The sequence below is a fragment of the Paramormyrops kingsleyae genome, chromosome 21 (genome assembly GCF_048594095.1).
Source record: "Paramormyrops kingsleyae isolate MSU_618 chromosome 21, PKINGS_0.4, whole genome shotgun sequence".
NCBI lineage: Eukaryota > Metazoa > Chordata > Actinopteri > Osteoglossiformes > Mormyridae > Paramormyrops > Paramormyrops kingsleyae.
In genome coordinates, this window is record NC_132817.1 from 1,728,191 (window position 1) to 1,748,645 (window position 20,455).

Genomic DNA, 20,455 nt, shown 5'->3' on the forward strand with positions numbered 1-20,455 from the left:
TCCATCAGTGTGTGCACATTCCAGGCTCCAAAGTTGATTGTTCTTTGTTTCTGACCGCGGTATGGTGTCCCTCTGGACGTGGTAATCCAGTCGGGTGGTGTAAGGCAAGCTATTTTTAGGGCACCTTTTCTAGCCCCTTCCCCATGTGGGGTGAGCAGAGTGGATCCTAAATAGGGCTGCTCAGTCATGGGTGCAGTTGCCGAAGGACTTTTTTGCCTTGGTCCAAGAGCCCAGCGACTGTATCTGGCACCCACCACCTATTGTACCAGCTTGTGACTAGGGGCTTCCAGATTACACAAACCTGCCCCGGTCACCATTTGCTGATCACCATAGGACTTTGATCCTAGATGTAAGGGTGGATTCCCTTTTGTGGAGGACGCTTGTGTGTGACGTTGTTTAACGTGGGGAGACTGGTGCACAGACAGCCAATCTTAGCAGTATAATCTTAGCATCACCTCCCTTGACTTTGCAACCTTTTGATATTTCACTACATTTTATACCCTCCAAAGAATGTTCAGTAGGGTGGGGTGAAAAAATCAAAATTTCCAATAGCAATTTCCAATAGTGCGGAAAAGTTGTCACTGGACCTCGTTATTAAACGTGCAAAATATCTTTGAAATAGGTTAATATTTTCAGGTTCCGCAACACGATCAAAGTTTTCACCTGTCACATCAATTAGCAGATCCACGCTATGTATCATCCATATCATAACGCAATGTAAAATTGTTCCAATTTAATACAAGAACCTAACAATCGGTCAGTGACAATGAGTAAGTGGGTAACGACTCATTCAGAAATGTGGCGCTCAGGAGCATGCTTACACTGATATACTGTCAATATACACTCACCTAAAGGATTATTAGGAACACCATACTAATACGGTGTTTGACCCTCTTTCGCCTTCAGAACTGCCTTAATTCTACGTGGCATTGATTCAACAAGGTGCTGAAAGCATTCTTTAGAAATGTTGGCCCATATTGATAGGATAGCATCTTGCAGTTGATGGAGATTTGTGGGATGCACATCCAGGGCACGAAGCTCCCGTTCCACCACATCCCAAAGATGCTCTATTGGGTTGAGATCTGGTGACTGTGGGGGCCATTGTAGTACAGTGAACTCATTGTCATGTTCAAGAAACCAATTTGAAATGATTCGAGCTTTGTGACATGGTGCATTATCCTGCTGGAAGTAGCCATCAGAGGATGGGTACATGGTGGTCATAAAGGGATGGACATGGTCAGAAACAATGCTCAGGTAGGCCGTGGCATTTAAACGATGCCCAATTGGCACTAAGGGGCCTAAAGTGTGCCAAGAAAACATCCCCCACACCATTACACCACCACCACCAGCCTGCCCAGTGGTAACAAGGCATGATGGATCCATGTTCTAATTCTGTTTACACCAAATTCTGACTCTACCATTTGAATGTCTCAACAGAAATCGAGACTCATCAGACCAGGCAACATTTTTCCAGTCTTCAACTGTCCAATTTTGGTGAGCTCATGCAAATTGTAGCCTCTTTTTCCTATTTGTAGTGGAGATGAGTGGTACCCGGTGGGGTCTTCTGCTGTTGTAGCCCATCCGCCTCAAGGTTGTGCGTGTTGTGACTTCACAAATGCTTTGCTGCATACCTCGGTTGTAACGAGTGGTTATTTCAGTCAAAGTTGCTTTTCTATCAGCTTGAATCAGTCGGCCCATTCTCCTCTGACCTCTAACATCAACAAGGCATTTTCGCCCACAGGACTGCCGCATACTGGATGTTTTTCCCTTTGCACACCATACTTTGTAAACCCTAGAAATGGTTGTGCGTGAAAATCCCAGTAACTGAGCAGATTGTGAAATACTCAGACCGGCCCGTCTGGCACCAACAACCATGCCACGCTCAAAATTGCTTAAATCACCTTTCTTTCCCATTCTGACATTCAGTTTGGAGTTCAGGAGATTGTCTTGACCAGGACCACACCCCTAAATGCATTGAAGCAACTGCCATGTGATTGGTTGATCAGATAATTGTATTAATGAGAAATTGAACAGGTGTTCCTAATAATCCTTTAGGTGAGTGTACACTATCCATTATCTATACCGCTTTATCCATCTGGGTCTTACCAAAAATATTGGGACACCCCTCCAAATCATTGAATTGAGGTGTCCGAATATTTTTGGTAATATAGTGTATGTAACCATTTTGACTGTCATGCTTAATACTTTTCATTTTGGTGGCACTGAGGAACAATTTTACATTGCGTTATGATATGGATGATACGTAGCGTGGATCTGCGCATTGATGTGACAGGTGATTAATCGTAATGCACGTAGAGCCGCAGAGCGATGTAATGTATGTGTATGGCTGATACCCAGTAAAAATCTGCGTTACCTGAATGTTGGTATTTTGTAGTGATTATCATGTTGTGAAAGTGCACAAACACAACACCGATGAGTATGTATAGTGTATTTTGGCCATTGATGTGACAGGTGAAAACTTCAATCGCCTTGTGGAACCTGAAAATATTAACCTACTTCAAAGATATTTTGCACGTTTAATAATGAGGTCCAGTGACAAGTTTTTCGCACTATTGGAAATTGCTGTTAAAAATTTTGATTTTTTTTCACCCCACCCTAATGTTCAGCTACTATTAGGAGCAGTTTTTGCTTCTTGTAGTTCACTGCTATGACATTCTGCACCGCTGAGACCCAGGGTGGCACCAGGGTAATTAGTACAGGAGGGGGAATGCCCAAAGAGGTACAAGACAACCTCCACCCTGCTCTTCTGCGTGGGTGGTTAGCTCAGGAGGGGGAACGCCCAAAGAGGTACAGGACAACCTCCACCCTGCTCTTCCGCCTGGCTGGATAGCACTGCTGGACCAACCAGTTGAGCATAAAGACACAGTAACATTAAGTATTCAACTGGTTGGTAGAAACAAAATCTTGGTCTGGATTTTATAGCTTCTGGACATGAAATGTCCAATATTGCTCAAAGGCCCTGAGGGCGCAGCAGAGCCAGTCAGAGCACAGCAAGACGGTGACTCCCCAGTTATGATGTTTACCCTAGGGGTCAGCAAGCTCAAAGGCCCTGAGGGCGCAGCAGAGCCAGTCGGAGCACAGCAAGACGGTGACTCCCCAGTGATGATGTTTACCCTAGGGGTCAGCAAGCTCAAAGGCCCTGAGGGCGCAGCAGAGCCAGTCGGAGCACAGCAAGACGGTGGCTCCCCAGTGATGATGTTTACCCTAGGGCAGGGGTATTCAACTAAAATTTAAAGAGGTCCAGTTAGAGAAAATTTCTTGAAACAAAGGTCCGGAATATCATAATGTCTAACTATTTAGTGTGATATATATTTAAGTAGCCTATTAGTTGCATCAACATTGCATTTAATCAGTACCTGACTGTCAAATCAAATTAATTCAGTACAATTCAAAAACATTTTGACAATATTTATTGTCACGTGACACAGAACTTCAGCCAGCTGGCTGGAGTGAGATGGTCAATTCGAGATGTCTGCACACACATGTAAACTTGTAAATAGTCTGCTTTTGTATTTAACCGTGTAAATACACCTTTGACGTAGCTAATTTTAGGTTTTATAATGGAATAATATAGATTTACCGTAAGATTTCCAGTGTGAGTCTGAAAGCGTGAGTGTCATGCCAGATGCTTGAGAGTTGGCAGCCATGAAAACGTACAATTTTTTGTTTCACCTGAGTTTATTTATATAACAGATAACATTATTTTATACATATGTTAAAAAGCAGAAACTTCAACGAACATGAAATCAACAATAAACTACGTCTATTTATCCAACATGTTATACATACTGTATTTAAAAACTTTTCAGATGTATGATTTCAGGACAGACCAGTCACTCTGTTAGGAACATTACGAATTTTTGGTTGCGGGTTTTAGCTTCGCTGCTGCTATTAACACTAATGGCACATCAGCGCAGACAAAGGGCTGCATGAGCCGAACTACGTCTAGCTTGGCGGTTAGAGGTGTTTGACATTCATTGGCGTGGGAAACGGTGGTTCTACTGCTAAACCACTACCGAAAAGACCACAAAAGCTGCGTCGGATAAAATAGAAGCGTCAGGTTTTAAATAATAACAATGTTTTGGCTATCGATCCGGGTCCGTATAGGACAGCTTCTGGGTCCGGACCCGGACCGCGGTCCGCCTGTTAGTGACCTCTGCCCTAGGGGTCATCAAGCTCAAAGGCCCTGAGGGCGCAGCAGAGCCAGTCAGAGCACAGCAAGACGGTGACTCCCCAGTGATGATGTTTACCCTAGGGGTCAGCAATCTCAAAGGCCCTGAGGGCACAGCAGAGCCAGTCAGAGCACAGCCAGTATCCATGAACGTCCATAAGTCCAAAAAAGGAGGCTGTTCATCCATGTGCTTTCACGGACTACTGCCCAATTTTGAGGAAGACTAGTTCTTACAGTACCCATGGATTTGTCCAGTCTGGTGTCTCAGTGGGAAATGGTGTGAGGGACAGATTTAAAATTAGCCAAATGGCCAATGAAAAAAGAGCTTTTTATTAGGTTCTCTCTGCATCAATATTGAGGAATCATCAGTCATGAAAGGAGGGGCAAAATATCTACTGCAAGTACATAGAAATGCGTTAGAAATAGGCCACTAAGCATGAGAGGAAGTCCTGTTCTTAGAGGAAGTCCTGTTCTTAGCTGCTGTCTTTTGGGGGCAGAATCATTTCAGAAGGAGGTGATATGTGCAGTAGTCAGTCACATGTATGGCAGCATTTCCATTTTATCAAGAAAAAACAAGTAAAAGGTAAATCAGCTGGACATTATTATTTCAGTGTGCTGGAGAGATAAAGAAACAGACCATATTTCTGCTGAACTATTTGTCTTTCCAATAATTCAGTCTTAGGTTTATTCAAAGCCAAAATAAATATTAAAATTACAAGAATTAACCTATCAACAAAGAGCAGTAAAATCACAACAATATTGAATGCCTTCAGATAATCACATGAAGAACACTGTCTGACTGCATGCCAAAGGCTTGACGTACACAACAACAATTGCTTTTTAAACAAATACATTTAGACAAATTATAAACAAATAATAGCTTAAATTATTTCTGGTAAGCATTTTCAAGCAGTTGAGAAGATTCATATTATTTAGTAGTCTTTTCCCCTTAACATACATTGCTTTAACAACTGTTTGGTATTTCAAAAATGCTTCAATTGTGAATTTAAGACCAAGTATGATCAGGACTACGACTCATAGGACTCATTCAGAGAGGATTAAGTCAGACAGGGTTAATTTAAATATCCAAACTGAATGTGCCTCATGATATATAATTCTTTGTTAAATCTTTTTGTGCAAGTGATGCCTTCTGTTTTTCATGATTTGAAGAGCTAAGCCTACTTAAAAATGTTACCACAAATACAAATTACTACAACTTTTTAACAAGTAACCCAACATAAATGCTTTGTGTTTTAATACAAATTTGCATGCATAAATAGTGTGGGCAGGTTAGTTAGACTCTTCAATGGGACAGTGAGTGAGGTCAACCTTCAGCCTACTTTTCTGACGCAGTTTTTTAACAAACAGCACGCAGATATTTTTTTTAACTCCTCATATGGTACACAAAGGTCCCTATGTATGTAATGATGGTGATACGTGACCAGAGCTCACTGTAAGTTTATGAAATACTGTTGTAGATGGTTTCAGATGCTTCATGACATATTTTTAATTCATTTTCAAATCCAGCCCACCGATCATTTTCCATAGAAACTAAAAAAACAATGACCAGCACCGCTAATCAGAACCCCCACCTCCCATCTGCAAGTTCTTACGCTGTTTTTAGAGTGGACTATCTGTATATCGTTTATCCCCACTTGGTGCCCTGCTTAGTGCCCCACTTGGTGCCCTACTTAGTGCCCCATTTGCTGCCCTGCTTAGTGCCCCACTTAGTGCCCTGCTTGGTGCTGCATGTGTATGTGCTTTGTATCACTCCGCTTATGCCCCCTGCTGCCCAGTGCTCATTTCCCCTCTATTGCTCATTTCTGTCGTGATAAATTTGATCTCAGCATTGGCAGTCCCTGAACTCACGCTGCTGTCTCTCACTTTGCGTCTGAAGAGGAACGGAAAGGCCTTTTTGAAGGATTTGCGGAAGCCAGCACCCATGAACCCGTATACAATGGGATTGATGGAGGAGTTGGCGTAAGACATGCAGTTGGCCCAGGTTTTTATTTTGTAGGTAGCATAGTTGGGTTTATAGTTTGGGTAGAAAGACTGGAAGAGGATGAAGAGCTGGATTGGGCCCCAGCAGACTGTGAATAGTAAGACAATGACTACAACCATCCTGGAGACCTTACTCCTGATAGCAACTGTCCTCTCTGATACCAAGTGGACCTGTAATACAACATTTTTCATTTGAGTTTGGTAAACTCAGCTCTTAAGTATGGTAATTAATTAACACATACCCTTTTCCTTTTTATTCTCTTTAATAAAACGTACCCTCCCTTTGTGTTCATCCATAACATCGATCCATACTCCATGCACAACAATTATATATATATTGCCCCAAGTTCATTAATATTATATATATCCTTGCCCCATGCTAATAATATATACCACCACCCCATGCTCCTTAATAATATTTACCTGTCACGCTCATTTGTTAACTGCATTCTGTTCTTACCAGAGAGTTGTTATCAACAGGCTCCACAGCAGGCTGACCAACTCGCTTGAGTATTAATGCGTAGCAGAATGAGATGGTGAATACAGGCAGCAGGTAGACGGCTATGAACTGGTACAGTATGAAGGCCTTCTCCAGGCTCTTGGAGGGGAACTTCTCAGTGCAGTAGTGTCTGGGGCCGTACCAGTAACCCTCCTCAACCTTCTGATACATGAATATGGGAGTGGAAACAATGAAGGACCCTACAAAACAGTGAAAGACAAGACCCTGACACATTTCACAGAAGTTCCAGTCAGAATGATTTCATTTACTGCATTTAAATCACGCCTTTGAAAACATTTCATAGCAATATCTTTTTTTTTTTATAAACATTGTTCAATAAAATCGTTTTTTCTTTTGTGGAAATGAACTCTGAAAAGGCAGAATCACCTTGAGTCACTTACCGATCCAGATGCACGTGCTCACAGCCATGGCCACACGAGGTGTGCGATGGCGCAGTGATTTGAGTGGACACACGGTGGCATAACATCTGTCCCCACTCATAGCTGTGAGGGTGATGCAGGTGGCCTGAACAGTGACCTGTACCAGGAGAAGCCACTGCTTAATCACTGCTGTGTTTAAACAGGCACATGCACAACACAAAAATACGGCATCATTGCATTTACATGGGAGCTCTGTGATTCTTCATGATATTCAGCTTTGCTCAATATTAACTCCATAAGTCATGATGAATAGTGTTTACTTAATCCCATATTTCACACAAATGTTTTCATTTTTGTCCATCTAATAAAAAATACATTCAATCATCTGAAAAAAGTCAGATGTGAACATGAGCAGGCAACAAATCAGCTAAACTGAGTGCGTAAATGCTGGATTTAGTTTAGGAATTTATGGCTAAAGTGACCTATATTTAATGCAAATCTCTGATTGAAAATATTTATTAAATTAAATATTTTATGTAACTATAAACATACGTGGAAAAAATATATATATATAGATAAATATTTAGTCAAATGTTTAGTCTACATGTGTAACTATTCATTTAAAAATAACTTTAAATTACTTTAAATCATAAATATTGACAATAAGTGAAATATTTAGGTAAAAATCAAGTTTTGTTTAAATGCCCAGCCCTACATGCCTTGTCCCTTTTGGCCAGCAGATGTCACTGGTCACCTTACTTCACCCCTCTGTTTTGTACCTCTATTCCCTGGTGTGTTTCCCTGTTCCCTGGGCTGCTGCATAGCTCAGTGGGTTGAGTGTGTGGCTCAGGCTGAAAGCTTGTAGTCATGGGTGTGCAGCAGGCCAGAGACCAGCCTCACCAGCTTTCCCTAGTATTTATCAGTTATCTTTGCTTCGCTGTTTTGGTTTGCCCTGCTTGTGTCCCGTTTGATTTTGGTTTTGCTTGTTTTTGTCCTTAGTCTTTCAACCCTCTGGGTTATGTTCCCTAGTTTCTGGTGCTGTGTGGTTAAGTGTTTGGTGTTTCTTATAGTTCAATATTTCTGTGCTCATTTATTGTAGTTTACCTCACCTGTTGCCTGTTGTCCTGCTTGTTGATTGGTTGTTATTGTGATGGTCCACACCTGCTCTTTCTTAGTCCTCGTTATCTATGTATTTAAGTGCTTGCCCTCTTTCAGTTCCTTGCTGCATCATTGCATGTGTTAGGTGTAGTAATGTTTGACTTCTGTTCCTGTTACTGTGTGTTTGTTACCTACCTTGTTTCTCCTAGCCCTACTCCTAGTGTTGCCTGGTATCCCTAGTGTGCCTATTTATTAGAGTTGTATGTCTCGAGACCGGTCTTGGTCTCGAGACCGGTCTCGAGACCACTTTTATGCTGTCTTGGTCTTGTCACAGTCTCGACGGTCTATTGTCTTGGTCTTGTCTTGGTCTCGGATCCCTCGGTCTTGTCTTGGTCTCGCTGTCTTGTCTTGTCTCAGATCGACACGCAACGTAACAATCGATAGTGCAACATTATTATTATTTCGCCTTTAGCGCCCTTCAAATGCAACCAATCGATAACATACATGCATTTTGTTATGATTCAGACATTGGCGGTCATCCAATCAAAATACGCGTTGAGTAGTGAGTAGTAAACCTCATCAGTTAAAGTACAGAAAAATGTCAGCGAATTCTTCTGTCATAAAGTTTGCGTTCATAGAACACAGAGAGTTTTTTTGCAGCACAGGTTAAAAAAAAAGCATTCGGCAAAATGCAGATTTTGCAGAGTTTCATTGACCGAGACAGCCGGGACTACCTCAACCTTCACCAGGCACTTGGAGCGTAAACACCCTGAAAGGTAAGCTAGCCAGTAGCCATCTACCCATCTTCAAACTTTTTTACGTACCTTTCCAACCTCAGATGATCAGATCACGTATATGTATTATTGTTATTTATCATGAGTTCTTCTCACACGCGCCGTATAAATTATTTAGGGACAGATTTTTTTTGCAAGCTTCTCTGCAGACTTTGGTGAAGAGTGTAACTACACGCTAAGGACAGGTAGGCTATCTAGCTCTATCATGTAGTGGCAATCGGCTACTTAAACATTAACAGTTTTCACTAACTTTAGATATTTTGGCGAATTCACTGAGAGTGTTACTTCAGACTTTATTGAGTAGTTTTTTCTCTTTCACTTCTTGTCAATACAGCTATGTCTGATAGCTGGCTGACATGAGGAGGCTTAATGCAATATGTAAAGTTAATGTACAGCAGAGCATGTGAGCGGAGTGGAGCGGTGAGAATTTCCGCTCCTCGCTCACGAGGCTGCTGGCCTCGCCGCTCCTGTGCTCTAATTCGCACTACGCCGCTCCGCTCAACACCGCTCCTCGCTCCCCCAAAATTTCCTCCCGCTCCAGTCAAATCGCTCCAGTCTCGCTTCAATTTGACAAATAATCTGCATGCCTAACAAATGTTATCAACAAAACCGAAGCATTATATCATAAAGAAATATGAGCAACGGCAACATTGCCACTCAGATAATATTTATTTTTAAGCAACATATAGGCAACAACGGACACGTTTGGCAATGGCATTCCACACAAAAATAGGCTTAAAAATAAAGGAATCAGTGGGTTTAAGTCTAAAGAATATACCCCTGCATCTTCTGCCCCAGTTGAGAGAGTTTTTAGTAGAGGAGGCATTCTAATGAGACCCCACCGTGCACGGCTAGGATATAAGATGTTGCAGTCTTTAATTTTCCTGAAGTGCAATCAATCACTGCTTTAAAATGTGAACTGTTTTCTCTCTCCTCCCTGTTTGACTAAATAAATGTGACCATTGACCTTTAAATAACATCTGCATATCACATTGTGTTGACTTAACAGGCCTAATCCATTTCAGGGAAGTGTATATCATACAGTGTCATTTGGCTAGTACTACTACAATGGAACATGATGCAATTTCAAGTTTATAATTGTGTATCTTCAATTTGATGTTACAATTTTATCTACAAATTAAGTATAATGGAAATCAGTTACATATTTCCCATCCTTTAGACAATTGTTGGAGGTGTTAGCTGTTTTGTCAGATGACTTTGGGACCAGTCAGTACCCGTCATGTCAGTCCTCAACAGCACACAAAAGTTAAGGGAGCCTCGGTCTCGGTCTTTATTATTAAACAATATTTATTATAGATATTGGTCATTTTGGTTCGGATTTATGACTTAATACAAATGTTTAATAATATTCCATATAACTTAAAGAGTAATTAGATTTAGACATGAACAAAATATTAAATACATTTTTATTATTTATTTTGTAATAAATATCATCTATCAATATCATTTGTTTATTTAGTACTAAACTCCTGCCTATTGCTTTGACTACAGCAGCTGAGTGATTCATTTATTTTGACTGGAATAGGAGAATGACTCCTTCTCCACCAAGGACAGCATCTTCATTCTTAATATTCTAAATATTGTTCATACAGCAAGAAATCTTCTCAGAGGATGTTTACCCAATCATATACGTACTGTATATAGTATTTATGGTATCACACTTATATGCAGAAAGCAAAATAACAGATTTCAAGTATAATAATGTTGCTTTTAAAATTACCTGCTGAAGGAAAGCAACAAATTTGCACATGAAGCTTCCAAAGATCCAGCTGGGCAGTGGGTAGAGGGCGGCAGTGAAGGGCACACAGCACACGAGGAAGAGGATGTCTGTGAGGGCCAGGTTAGCTGGGGGAACATAAAGGGGTCACAGTCAGGCATAGCACAGGCAGAGAAGCGCATATGTGGCCTCCGAACACCAGGGGCAGCAAGTACAGGGTGGCAGTGAAGGGCACACAGCAGACAAGGAAGAGGATGTCTTGAAGGCCAGGTTAGCTGGGGGAACATCACAGGGTCACAGTCAGGCATGGAGCAGGCAGAGAAGTGCATGTGTGGCCTCCGAACACCAGGGGGCAGCGGGTAGAGGGCAGCAGTGAAGGGCTATCAGCTATTCTGTGTGTACCAGCCTGTGGCCCACAGTCCTGTATTAAACCACACCAAGCACTAATAATAGTAATAGAAATTTGGATTTTACAATTTAATGCCACAAGAGGGCGCATTGCTATGAATGTTATACCATTTTGATTTTAGATATTAATTCTAAAAGCATATAAGATGTAAAAATGTAAATACTGTTTATTTGATTGTGTTCCTGGCATCATTTGGAATTGCAGTCACAGTAAATTTCTAATTTAACATGCAAGATAAGGCATCTTCATAACTTTTTTCCTGTCAAGAAATTTAAGTCAAATCAAAGAATTGAATAAAGTAGAATTCACCTCAATACGCAAATAAAATCAACAGCAGCTGTGTGGATAATTATAGGAGTTGTATCAATCTCATAATATCATTAGATTTAAGCCAAACACATAATACTGCGACTGAGCATGCATTATGACTGAAAGCATGGCCACATACAGGCTCGTTTAAGAACGCAGGACAGGGCTGTGACCCAGACTGACAGGCAGACTCACCGATGTAGAAGTTGGTGGCAGTCCTCATCTGTCGGTGTTTAGAGACCACGTAGATGACCAGTGAATTTCCCAGCAAACCCAGAAGCATGATGAGGGTGAAAAACAGAGGCACCAACCAAGCATCAGTCAGGAAGGGGTGCGCACCCTCCTTAGGGTGCTCCAGCGAGATGTTCCCCTCTGATGTGTTGAGGAGCAACTCAGTGGAGTTCCACATGCCGTTGGGAGGCAAGGATGCCATTGGAGTGTGATATTCCCAACTATAATGGTGGCTAGTGGCAGAATGTGCGTGTGTGTGTGTGGTGCCCTTCTGTCGCAGTACAAGCAGTGCCCCGAGTCCAAACTGTAACGTTTCACCCAACAAGCTCGCTATCGTCTCCTCAGAGCCCCGTTGCCTTCACAGCCGCACAGCACGCACGTGGGCTCGGCGCACACAGAATAGCTGATGTCAGGTCTCCTAGCAACATCCAGCCCAGTTCTGCGTTTCACCCTTTATGCTGGGAAAGGAGCGTGTGCAATTATGTGAGGTATTAATGTCTATATGGCTTGGAGCAATGCTTTACTTGATAGTAAATGTCTGAATCCAATTGCTGTGTGTTTTCTTTGCACAGGTAACATGTGACTTTAGCTTCCTTTAATTACTTAATTTTTAAACCACATAATTGCATTATATTTCAGTCATTATATTTGCAATGCCCTGACAAAGATAAGATGACAAACTGATATTTTATAGACTTTGCTAATGAAGTCACGTGTCAATAGATCTACAGCAGCATCGGGCAAATGTTCACTGGAGAAAAGATAGACAAACAGGATGAGTTTTACTACTGCCTTTGTGCAGCACATTTATTCCGGACACTTGAAACTTGTAATCTTTTAGAGCGACATTTTCTGAAGGAGATGTTTTTCATGGTGAGACATTTTCACTGAGAGGTATGGGGGTCATTATCTAATGGATGCTGAAAAGCTGCTACAAGCTCAGGCTGCAATATGACGCACATGTCATGTGTACTTAAGCAGATCAAAGGGAGAAAGTCTAAGGGGTGAAACAATGCATCCACTTTTTTATCCATCAAGGATAAGGAAAAAAACAGTGTTTTATGCTGCTTTATGCTGGAAGTTCCCAGCAGAAGAGACTCCTTTAAACTGTGTGTCTAACTGACAAATCACTTTGTATGTTTGAGCAGCAAGTGAGTCACTGGCAGGGATGACACTGTCACATGTGTCTGGATTTTTAATATGGAGTCAGGATGGGCGATACTGGGGGGTGCGGGGGGGTCAACAGGGCTGACCTTATATAATATACTCTGATCAGCCATAACGCCATAAAACTGCCAACAGGTGACATGAGTAACACTGATTATCTCATTACAATTGTACATGTAAAGGGTGCAATTATGTATTAGGCAAGTGAACAGTCAGTTCTTGAAGATGATGTGTTTGAAGCAGGAAAAATGGGCAATTGTAAGGATCTGAGCGACTTTCACAAGGTTCCCAGTATGTGACCAGTACCTACCAAATGTGGTCCAAGGAAGGCCAACAACGGGGTCATGGGCGCCCAAGGCTCATTGATGCACATGGGGAGCAAAGGCCAGTCGGTCTGGTCTGATCCCACAGGAGAGCTGATTGCTGAAAAGTGAATGCTGGCTATGATAGAAACATGTCAGAACACGCAGTGCTTGCTGTATATGGGACTGCATAGCCATAGACCAGTCAGAGTGCCCATGCTGAGTGTCAGAACTGGACCATGGAGCAATGGAAGAAGGTAGGCTGGTCTGACGAGTCATGTTTTCTGTTACATCATGTGGACAGTTGGGTATGAGTGCGTTGTTTACATCTGGAAGAGATGGCACTAGGAAGAAGCACTACAGGAAGAAGGCAAGTCGGCAGAGGCAGTGTGATGCTCTGGGCAATGTTCTGCTGGGAAACCCCTGGTCCTAGCATTCATGTGGGTGTTACTTTGACATGTACCCCATACCTAAATTTTGTTGCAGACCAAGTACACCCCTTCATGGCAATGGTATTTCCCAATAGCAGTGACTTCGTTCAGTAGGATAATGTGCCCTGCCACACTGTGCACACACTGCAGAAAGGTTTGAGGAACATGCAAAAGAGTTCAAGGTGCTGACTTGGCCTCCAAATTCCCCAGAACTCAATCCAATCGAGCACCTGTGGGATGTGCTGGACAAACAAGTCCGATCCATGGAGGCCCCCCCTCGCAGCTTACAGGGCTTACAGGATCTGCTGCTAACTTCTTGGTGCCAGATACCACAGGAGACCTTCAGTGGTCTTGTGGAGTCCATGCCTCGAAGTGTCAGAGCTGTTTTGGCAGCAAGAGAGGAACCGGCACAATATTAGGCGGGTGGTTTTAATGTTACGGCTGATCAGTGTATGACGTAATAATGTAAACCCGGCATGCTGGTGGTCAACTAGGACACAATAGAAAACTGTCATTAATCTGCATGAAGTCAGGCAGGGAGTTATAACTATCATATACTATTGCGTAAATAACTGAAAGAACTGATTATAATACAGTCACTTCAGGATAAAGTACCAGGTAACACCATTAATATTGTATTAAAGGTGATCAGTGTCTGTGTCCTTTGCAAGTGTCAAATTGTGATGTAATCACTAAAATTCATTGAGCTTTACAGATGGATCTGAAAAGGTTAGAAGACTGAGAAAATATACTCAAGAGCTACAGTACGTAAAAGTGACAAAGGGCAGGATTGTGTTCTAGATGATGAACAGATGTCACTAGCATATTCTAATCAGAATCAGAATCTTTATTATCATTGTACAAGTACAACAAAATTGGGTGCAAAGTGATTTTAGGAGAAAAAAATGAAAAATAAACCTGAATTTCTAATACAATATAAAAGAAATAAATAAACATAAACATATTTCTATAGTGCATATCTCACAACTGTGACGCTTGCTAGAAGTATCTGTAGTCCATATTGCACATGGAGATGAGGTATTGTATATGTAAAGACAGACATACAGTGGGGGCTCAGTATTGAACAGAGTACCAAAGTTGCACAGTGAGAGATTGGATGATCATTCATTTCAGTTTGTTGTTTATTTTTTTTATTTTTTCTTTATTTATTTTTTTTATGTGTCCTGTCCGGCAGCATTCACAAGCAGAATAATGGTCTGAATGCACTGCTGTGTCAGACATATTTGCTTTACCATGAGGGGCTCTATAAACTCTGTATAGGCCCTTCATGTTGGTCAATTTCTCTTTATTCGTATATTTATTGTATTTTATTTAATACATGTAAAATATTCCAGTTGCTGTGCTGCCCGGAAGGGAGTGATAGATTAGGAAAATGATTGAAGAAAAGGGGTAGGGAGAGAGATTAAAGAGAAGGAAGGAAAGAGAGAGAGAGTGAAAAAAATTGAACAAAGGCGGAGACAACAGTGGGACAGACTGGGACAAAAGTTTGTTGTTTATAATAGTGATGGCCTTGGGATATATACTGTTTTTCAGTCTGTTTGCATGAGCTGTCATTGCTGAGGGCAGAATTCAAACAGGTGAGGTGCTGGGTGTGATGTGTCCTCCAGGATGCTGCTGGCTTTTCTGTAACTGCGGGACCTGTAGAGCTCCTCTAAGGACAGGAGAGCTCAGCCAGTGATTTTCTGGGCTGAGTTAATAACCCCCTGCAATGCAGTTTTTTGTCCTGCAGTGCAACTGGCAAACCACACAGGAATGCAGTATGTCAGTACACTTTCTAAGGATCACCTGTAGAAGGACACCCACAACCTCTCGCCTACGTTGTTCTTTTTGAAGATCCTCAGGATATACAGTTCTACTCAAGATCATGTAATATTGACTGTCGCTGAGGAACATTGTGCTACTGGTATCTATGGCACGTTGGAGATTCTTTATCCCAGAAACCATTAATTGAAGTTTATTTTTTCTGACATAAACCCAGAACAAGCCTGCCTCAACATTACTACTGTTAGGTGCTTGTAAAAGTCATCTACTTTCATAATAAAATCTGTGCAGAAATCTAGAACTAATTTATGAAGATCGTTTTGTGGCTTCTGGGACAATTGTTCTTGATAACGACTGTCAGCCTTTATCGTTTCAGGTCAGGTGGTCTGCATCATAAAAATAAAAATATTCTACTCAGCAGCCTAGGAGACAATTCAGAGTCAAAAGTATTCCTCAAAGTATTTCCTCAAAAGATAAGAGATGGAAAAGTCTGATCTGCTTCCCAGAACATGTGAGGCAGAAGAATCACAGCAGCGTGAGCAGCTGCCATTTAGTGAAGGACAGAAGGAAATTGAGAAGCTGAGGGTGAGAGTAGCACTCTGCCAGGGAATGAGGCAGGGGCCAGAGTCACTCAGAAAACACCTGCTTTAATGCATTCAGAACATGCACAGCATGACAGACTCTGGTACTGAATGACCGTGGGTGTGTGTACGTTAATGGATCAGCGTCCTGTCCATGCTGTTCCTTGTATGTAGGTGTGTGTATGGTGATGGATTGGCATCCCATCCATGCTGTTCTTTGTATGTGGGTGTGTGTAAATGGTAGATGGACTGCATTTATATAGTGCTTTTCTACTCCTACGAGTACTCAAAGCACTTTACAATTCATGCCTCACATTCACCCATCCACACACCGGTGGCAAAGGCTGCCATGCAAGGCGCCAACTTGCTCACCGGGAGCAATTTGGGGTTCAGTGTCTTGCTCAAGGACACTTTGATGGGATCAGGAGGAACCAGGGCTCGAACCTGCAACCCTCAAGTTACCGAACGATAGCACTACCTCCTGTGCCACTATCTTCATTGTACAACAATGGATTGGTGCAAGTGATGGATAGATTTTAAATGATTCAAATATCTAAAATCCTATATGCAGCGATAAGTAATATACACTTCTACATGCATTTCCTCATGCAACAGTGAGAGAGATTTATGGGAAAATGCACAGGAGCCAGGGAGAGGTTAGTGTCTGAGCTTGCAGGACTGTGATGTAGCTTTTCTTCAGCTCTGCAGAGTAATGTGTTTGATCAGTAATCAACCCGTTTGTGTGTATAGGCAGAACCCCCACGGATCCCCTGGCAAAGCACGATGCTGCGGTCGGTGGCCATTTGGATTCCGGAGGCAGGAAGGCCTCAGCGTTTCTCCAGAAATGGAGGCATCATGTGTCAAGGCAGGACCATCGCTAACATGAAGGGAGCTTTGCTGCCTCATCGCAACTTACCGTGACATGCTGCTAAACGATAAACCAGAAAATATAATGAAACGCTTTCATGATTTCTCTTTCAGGTATTTACTTCAGCTTCCTCCCCCCACCCATAGTTAACTCCCTGCACTACTTGGGGTATTTATTTGCTCTTAACAGATAATTTAATTACCCCACAGCCATGACCAGGACAAGCAGTTTGAAGGTGAATGGAGATACAGTGCCCTCCATAATGTTTGGGACAAAGGTACATTTTTCCTTGATTTACACCTCAGTTTAAAATTTAAAATCTATTTACATTTCACCGTGTAGAATCACATTTTATACCCCCTCATTTCAGGGCACCTTAACGTTTAGGACAAAGTTAGAGCTTATTAACACAGTCAACTTTAGTACTTTGTTGCATATCCCCTGCATGCAACCATTGCTTGTAGTCTGCAATTCATAGACATCACCAGGTGCTGAGTATCTTCTCTGGTGATGCTCTGCCAAGCCATCTTCAGCTCCTGCTTGTCCCTGTAAGTTTCCTCTTCAGCATATGCAAGGCATGCTCAATTGGATTTACATCGAGTGACTGACTTGGCCATTCAAGAATTTTCCATTTTTTCGCTTTGAGAAACTCCCGTTTTGCCTAAGCAGTACGTTTGGGATCATTATCTTCTTGCAGGATGAAGCGCCGTCCAATGAGTTTGGAGGCATTTACTGGAACCTGAGCAGATAAAATGTTTCTATACACCTCAGGATTCATTGTACGGCTGCTGTGCTGGTACTTGCAGCAGCCAAACATGCCCCATCCATAACACCTCCACCCCCATGTTTAACTGATGAGCTGCTACGCATTGGATCTTGGGCTGTTCCTATTCATCTCCATACTTTCCTCTTGCCATCACTCTGATGCTGGTTAATCTTGGTCTCGTCTGTCCATAAGACCTTTTCCAGAATTCTGCAGGTATTTTTTGGCAAACTATAATCTGAGGTTAACTAGTGGTTTGCATCCTGCAGTGTAGGCTCTGTATTATTGTTCATGAAGTTTACTGCAGGTATTAGTCTCTGGTTATGACAAACCTGCCTCCTGTTTCTGATCTGTTGGACAGGCTTTTGGGGATTTTTCTGTACCATAGTGAGGATTCTTCTGCCATCAGCAGTGGAGGTCTACCTGGGCCTGCCAGTCCCTCATAGCTTCTTAGATTTTCATCAGCACAGGTTTTCTCCTCATAACACTGGCAACTATGGACTCCAAATGGTAGAAGCAAGTCTGTGTATCTAATGACTGTATTAATGTAGTAGTGAAACACAAGTATAATCACAAACGCCGGTCAAGTGAAATGTCCCAAACATTATGGTGCCCTGAAATATATGCGAATAACTTTAAGTTAAAGTCTAGAATGTGCATTTTAATCATGTCAGAATTGTTTGATTTGATATTTTACACTGTGAAGCGGAGGGCAGTCTAATTGTCAGGGTCAGAAGATCCAGAAATTACATCTCTAAAAAGGTCAAACACTTCCTGTCTGACACTTTGCCCCAACCCAGAAATCTGAGACAGCAGAATTAATGGAACCTAAACGAAGCAGGAAAAGGCTGAGGTAAGACGATTTGCCGGTTATGTGACTGTCTGATATACAGAGTGTGATGAGCTGCAGATTTGCCGTTTATGTGGCTGTGTGATATACAGGGAGTGATCAGCTGCAGATTTGCCGCTTATGTGGCTGTGTGATATACAGGGAGTGATAAACTGCAGATTTGCCGCTTATTTGGCTGTGTGATATACAGGGAGTGATCAGCTGCAGATTTGCCGCTTATGTGGCTGTGTGATATACAGGGAGTGATCAGCTGCAGAATATGGCAGCTACGTGACTGTCTGATATACAGGGAGTGACTAGTTGCAGGTGGAACACCAGCAAACTCAGTACTGAAAGGCAAGCATTGTATTCTAATCAGTGGTGTAATTAGTCCCACTGAGTGCACAGGTGCTGATGCAGAACAAAAGGCAGGAATGCAGCAGCCAGCTGTGAAATGACTGCAGACCCTGAGCCAGACTGATAAGACATCATAAGTGTCTCATTAAAAGGGGAAAAGCTGAGGGTCTCAGGCAGGAACCCGGCCGAGATGGGAGTGGCACTCTGGCTTAGAGAATACATGGAGATCATCAATGTTAACGATCACCTGAAGGGAATGTGTCCTGCAGTTTTACACAATGTGATGGGCTCTGGGGAGAGATGTAAGACAGTGAAGTGAAGCGATTATGGACATGCAGCTTCAGATACAAGACGATGAGGGTGAAAGAAACAGGGACAGCCTAAGGACACCAACAAACCACCGAATGTGTGACCCACTCCACCACCCTGAGACAGACAGATGACTTGGACTGGAGTCCATTCAAAAATCACAAAACATACACACTCCAAAATACATACATCAGGATACATGCACACTCAAATGTCCTTTCCCAGGTATTTTTCATTTGTCCAGGATGTCCTGGGTGGCTATTATAGAGACAGACTTGCTGATTGGTTGACCACAAGCATCAGCTCCAACTTGGAAATTGTGCAGAAGTGCAGAAAAAAGAGTGGAGCAAAAATTTTCATTTACATTAAAGTACATTAATGAAGACCTTTTTTTGCTTGCACCTACATGTTTCTTCCTCAGAAAATGTGATCTCTGCTATTTGACTTGAAAGTGCTCTGGCTTTCCTTATGCCTCTGTGACAAAGCAGCAAGGAGAAGGGGGCTGCCCCCCCCCTCCCCACAAATAGCCTGACTACACCACCCCGGAGGTCAATTAGAATAACCCCCCCTCCCGGGGACAACATAAATAACTCCAATTGATCACCCTCACAAGTCCAATACACTGAGCAGCAGACATGGATTCTCATACACAACTTTTATTACATAAAGCAAGAAAAGAAAATGAAATAACAGAAGCTAAAACCCACATTAACAAAATACATAATATTCTTCATAAACAAATAAAGCTTATACAGAAACTACGGTAACCCCCAACACACACACAGAAAAAGTGAAAAAAAAACACAAATAAAAGAGCATCAATCCCGACTAAGCCGGGCTACTGTCACAACGAGGAAACCGGCCAGCTGACGGTGTCCCCCCCCCCCAAATCCCTTTTCCCAAGCACACGCAACGTGTCGTTGGTGTAAATCCACTACAAGCCACACACACCCACCCACACTCCAAAAGGGCACACGTTAGCCACATGACACCACTAAACACACGGGCATGCAATAAGCTGGTCCCACTATCAGCAAGCTCTAGCCCCCAGTAGAACCACCCGCACCTCCTCAATCGACCGCGGGAATTTAAGGAGAACACTACCAATACGTAAACAAAAGCCAATCGGAGCAAAACAGCAACGCCAATGAAACTCAGCCTCTTAGCCCCCGTGGCTGATTAAAGCGCCCGCTCCGGATTCCAGTGATGACCATCCCACGGAGCCTCGCTGAAGTAACTGGGGGAACCGATACACCCCTCCAGGATAATGGAAGGCAAAGTCCTACTCCATGCTGCACAAGGGGAAAGCACCAAAGAAGCGAGGAGCGCCACCAAACCGAAGGCTGCGGTTCGAAAACATACTAAAATGAAAGCCACGCTAACCGAAAGGGAAGACGCACAGCCCCCGTCGATCC

At 42.5% G+C, this 20,455-nt stretch overlaps 1 protein-coding gene across 1 annotated transcript; it reads right to left on the reverse strand.

Annotated features, from left to right (window-relative positions):
- Positions 1–4,593: 4,593 nt before the first annotated feature.
- On the reverse strand, positions 4,594–11,997 carry kiss1ra (KISS1 receptor a). Its single transcript, XM_023815932.2, has 5 exons — positions 11,616–11,997; positions 10,706–10,830; positions 7,094–7,229; positions 6,654–6,892; positions 4,594–6,364 (listed from the first exon to the last, which is right to left on the reverse strand). The coding sequence occupies exons 1-5, from the start codon at positions 11,851–11,853 to the stop codon at positions 5,969–5,971; spliced, it is 1,134 nt and encodes a 377-aa protein (XP_023671700.1). The 5' UTR covers positions 11,854–11,997; the 3' UTR covers positions 4,594–5,968.
- Between the last annotated feature and the right edge of the window lie 8,458 nt (positions 11,998–20,455).

What these genes read in the sequence shown, in the direction of transcription:
- kiss1ra (XM_023815932.2), bottom strand. Translation starts at nt 11,853, where the DNA reads ATGGCATCCTTGCCTCCCAACGGCATGTGGAACTCCACTGAGTTGCTC. An exon ending in TGCCACCAACTTCTACATCG is followed by an intron (nt 10,831 to 11,615) that starts GTGAGTCTGCCT and finishes ATGTTCCCCCAG; the next exon opens with CTAACCTGGCCCTCACAGAC. An exon ending in TTGTTGCTTTCCTTCAGCAG is followed by an intron (nt 7,230 to 10,705) that starts GTAATTTTAAAA and finishes CTCCTGGTACAG; the next exon opens with GTCACTGTTCAGGCCACCTG.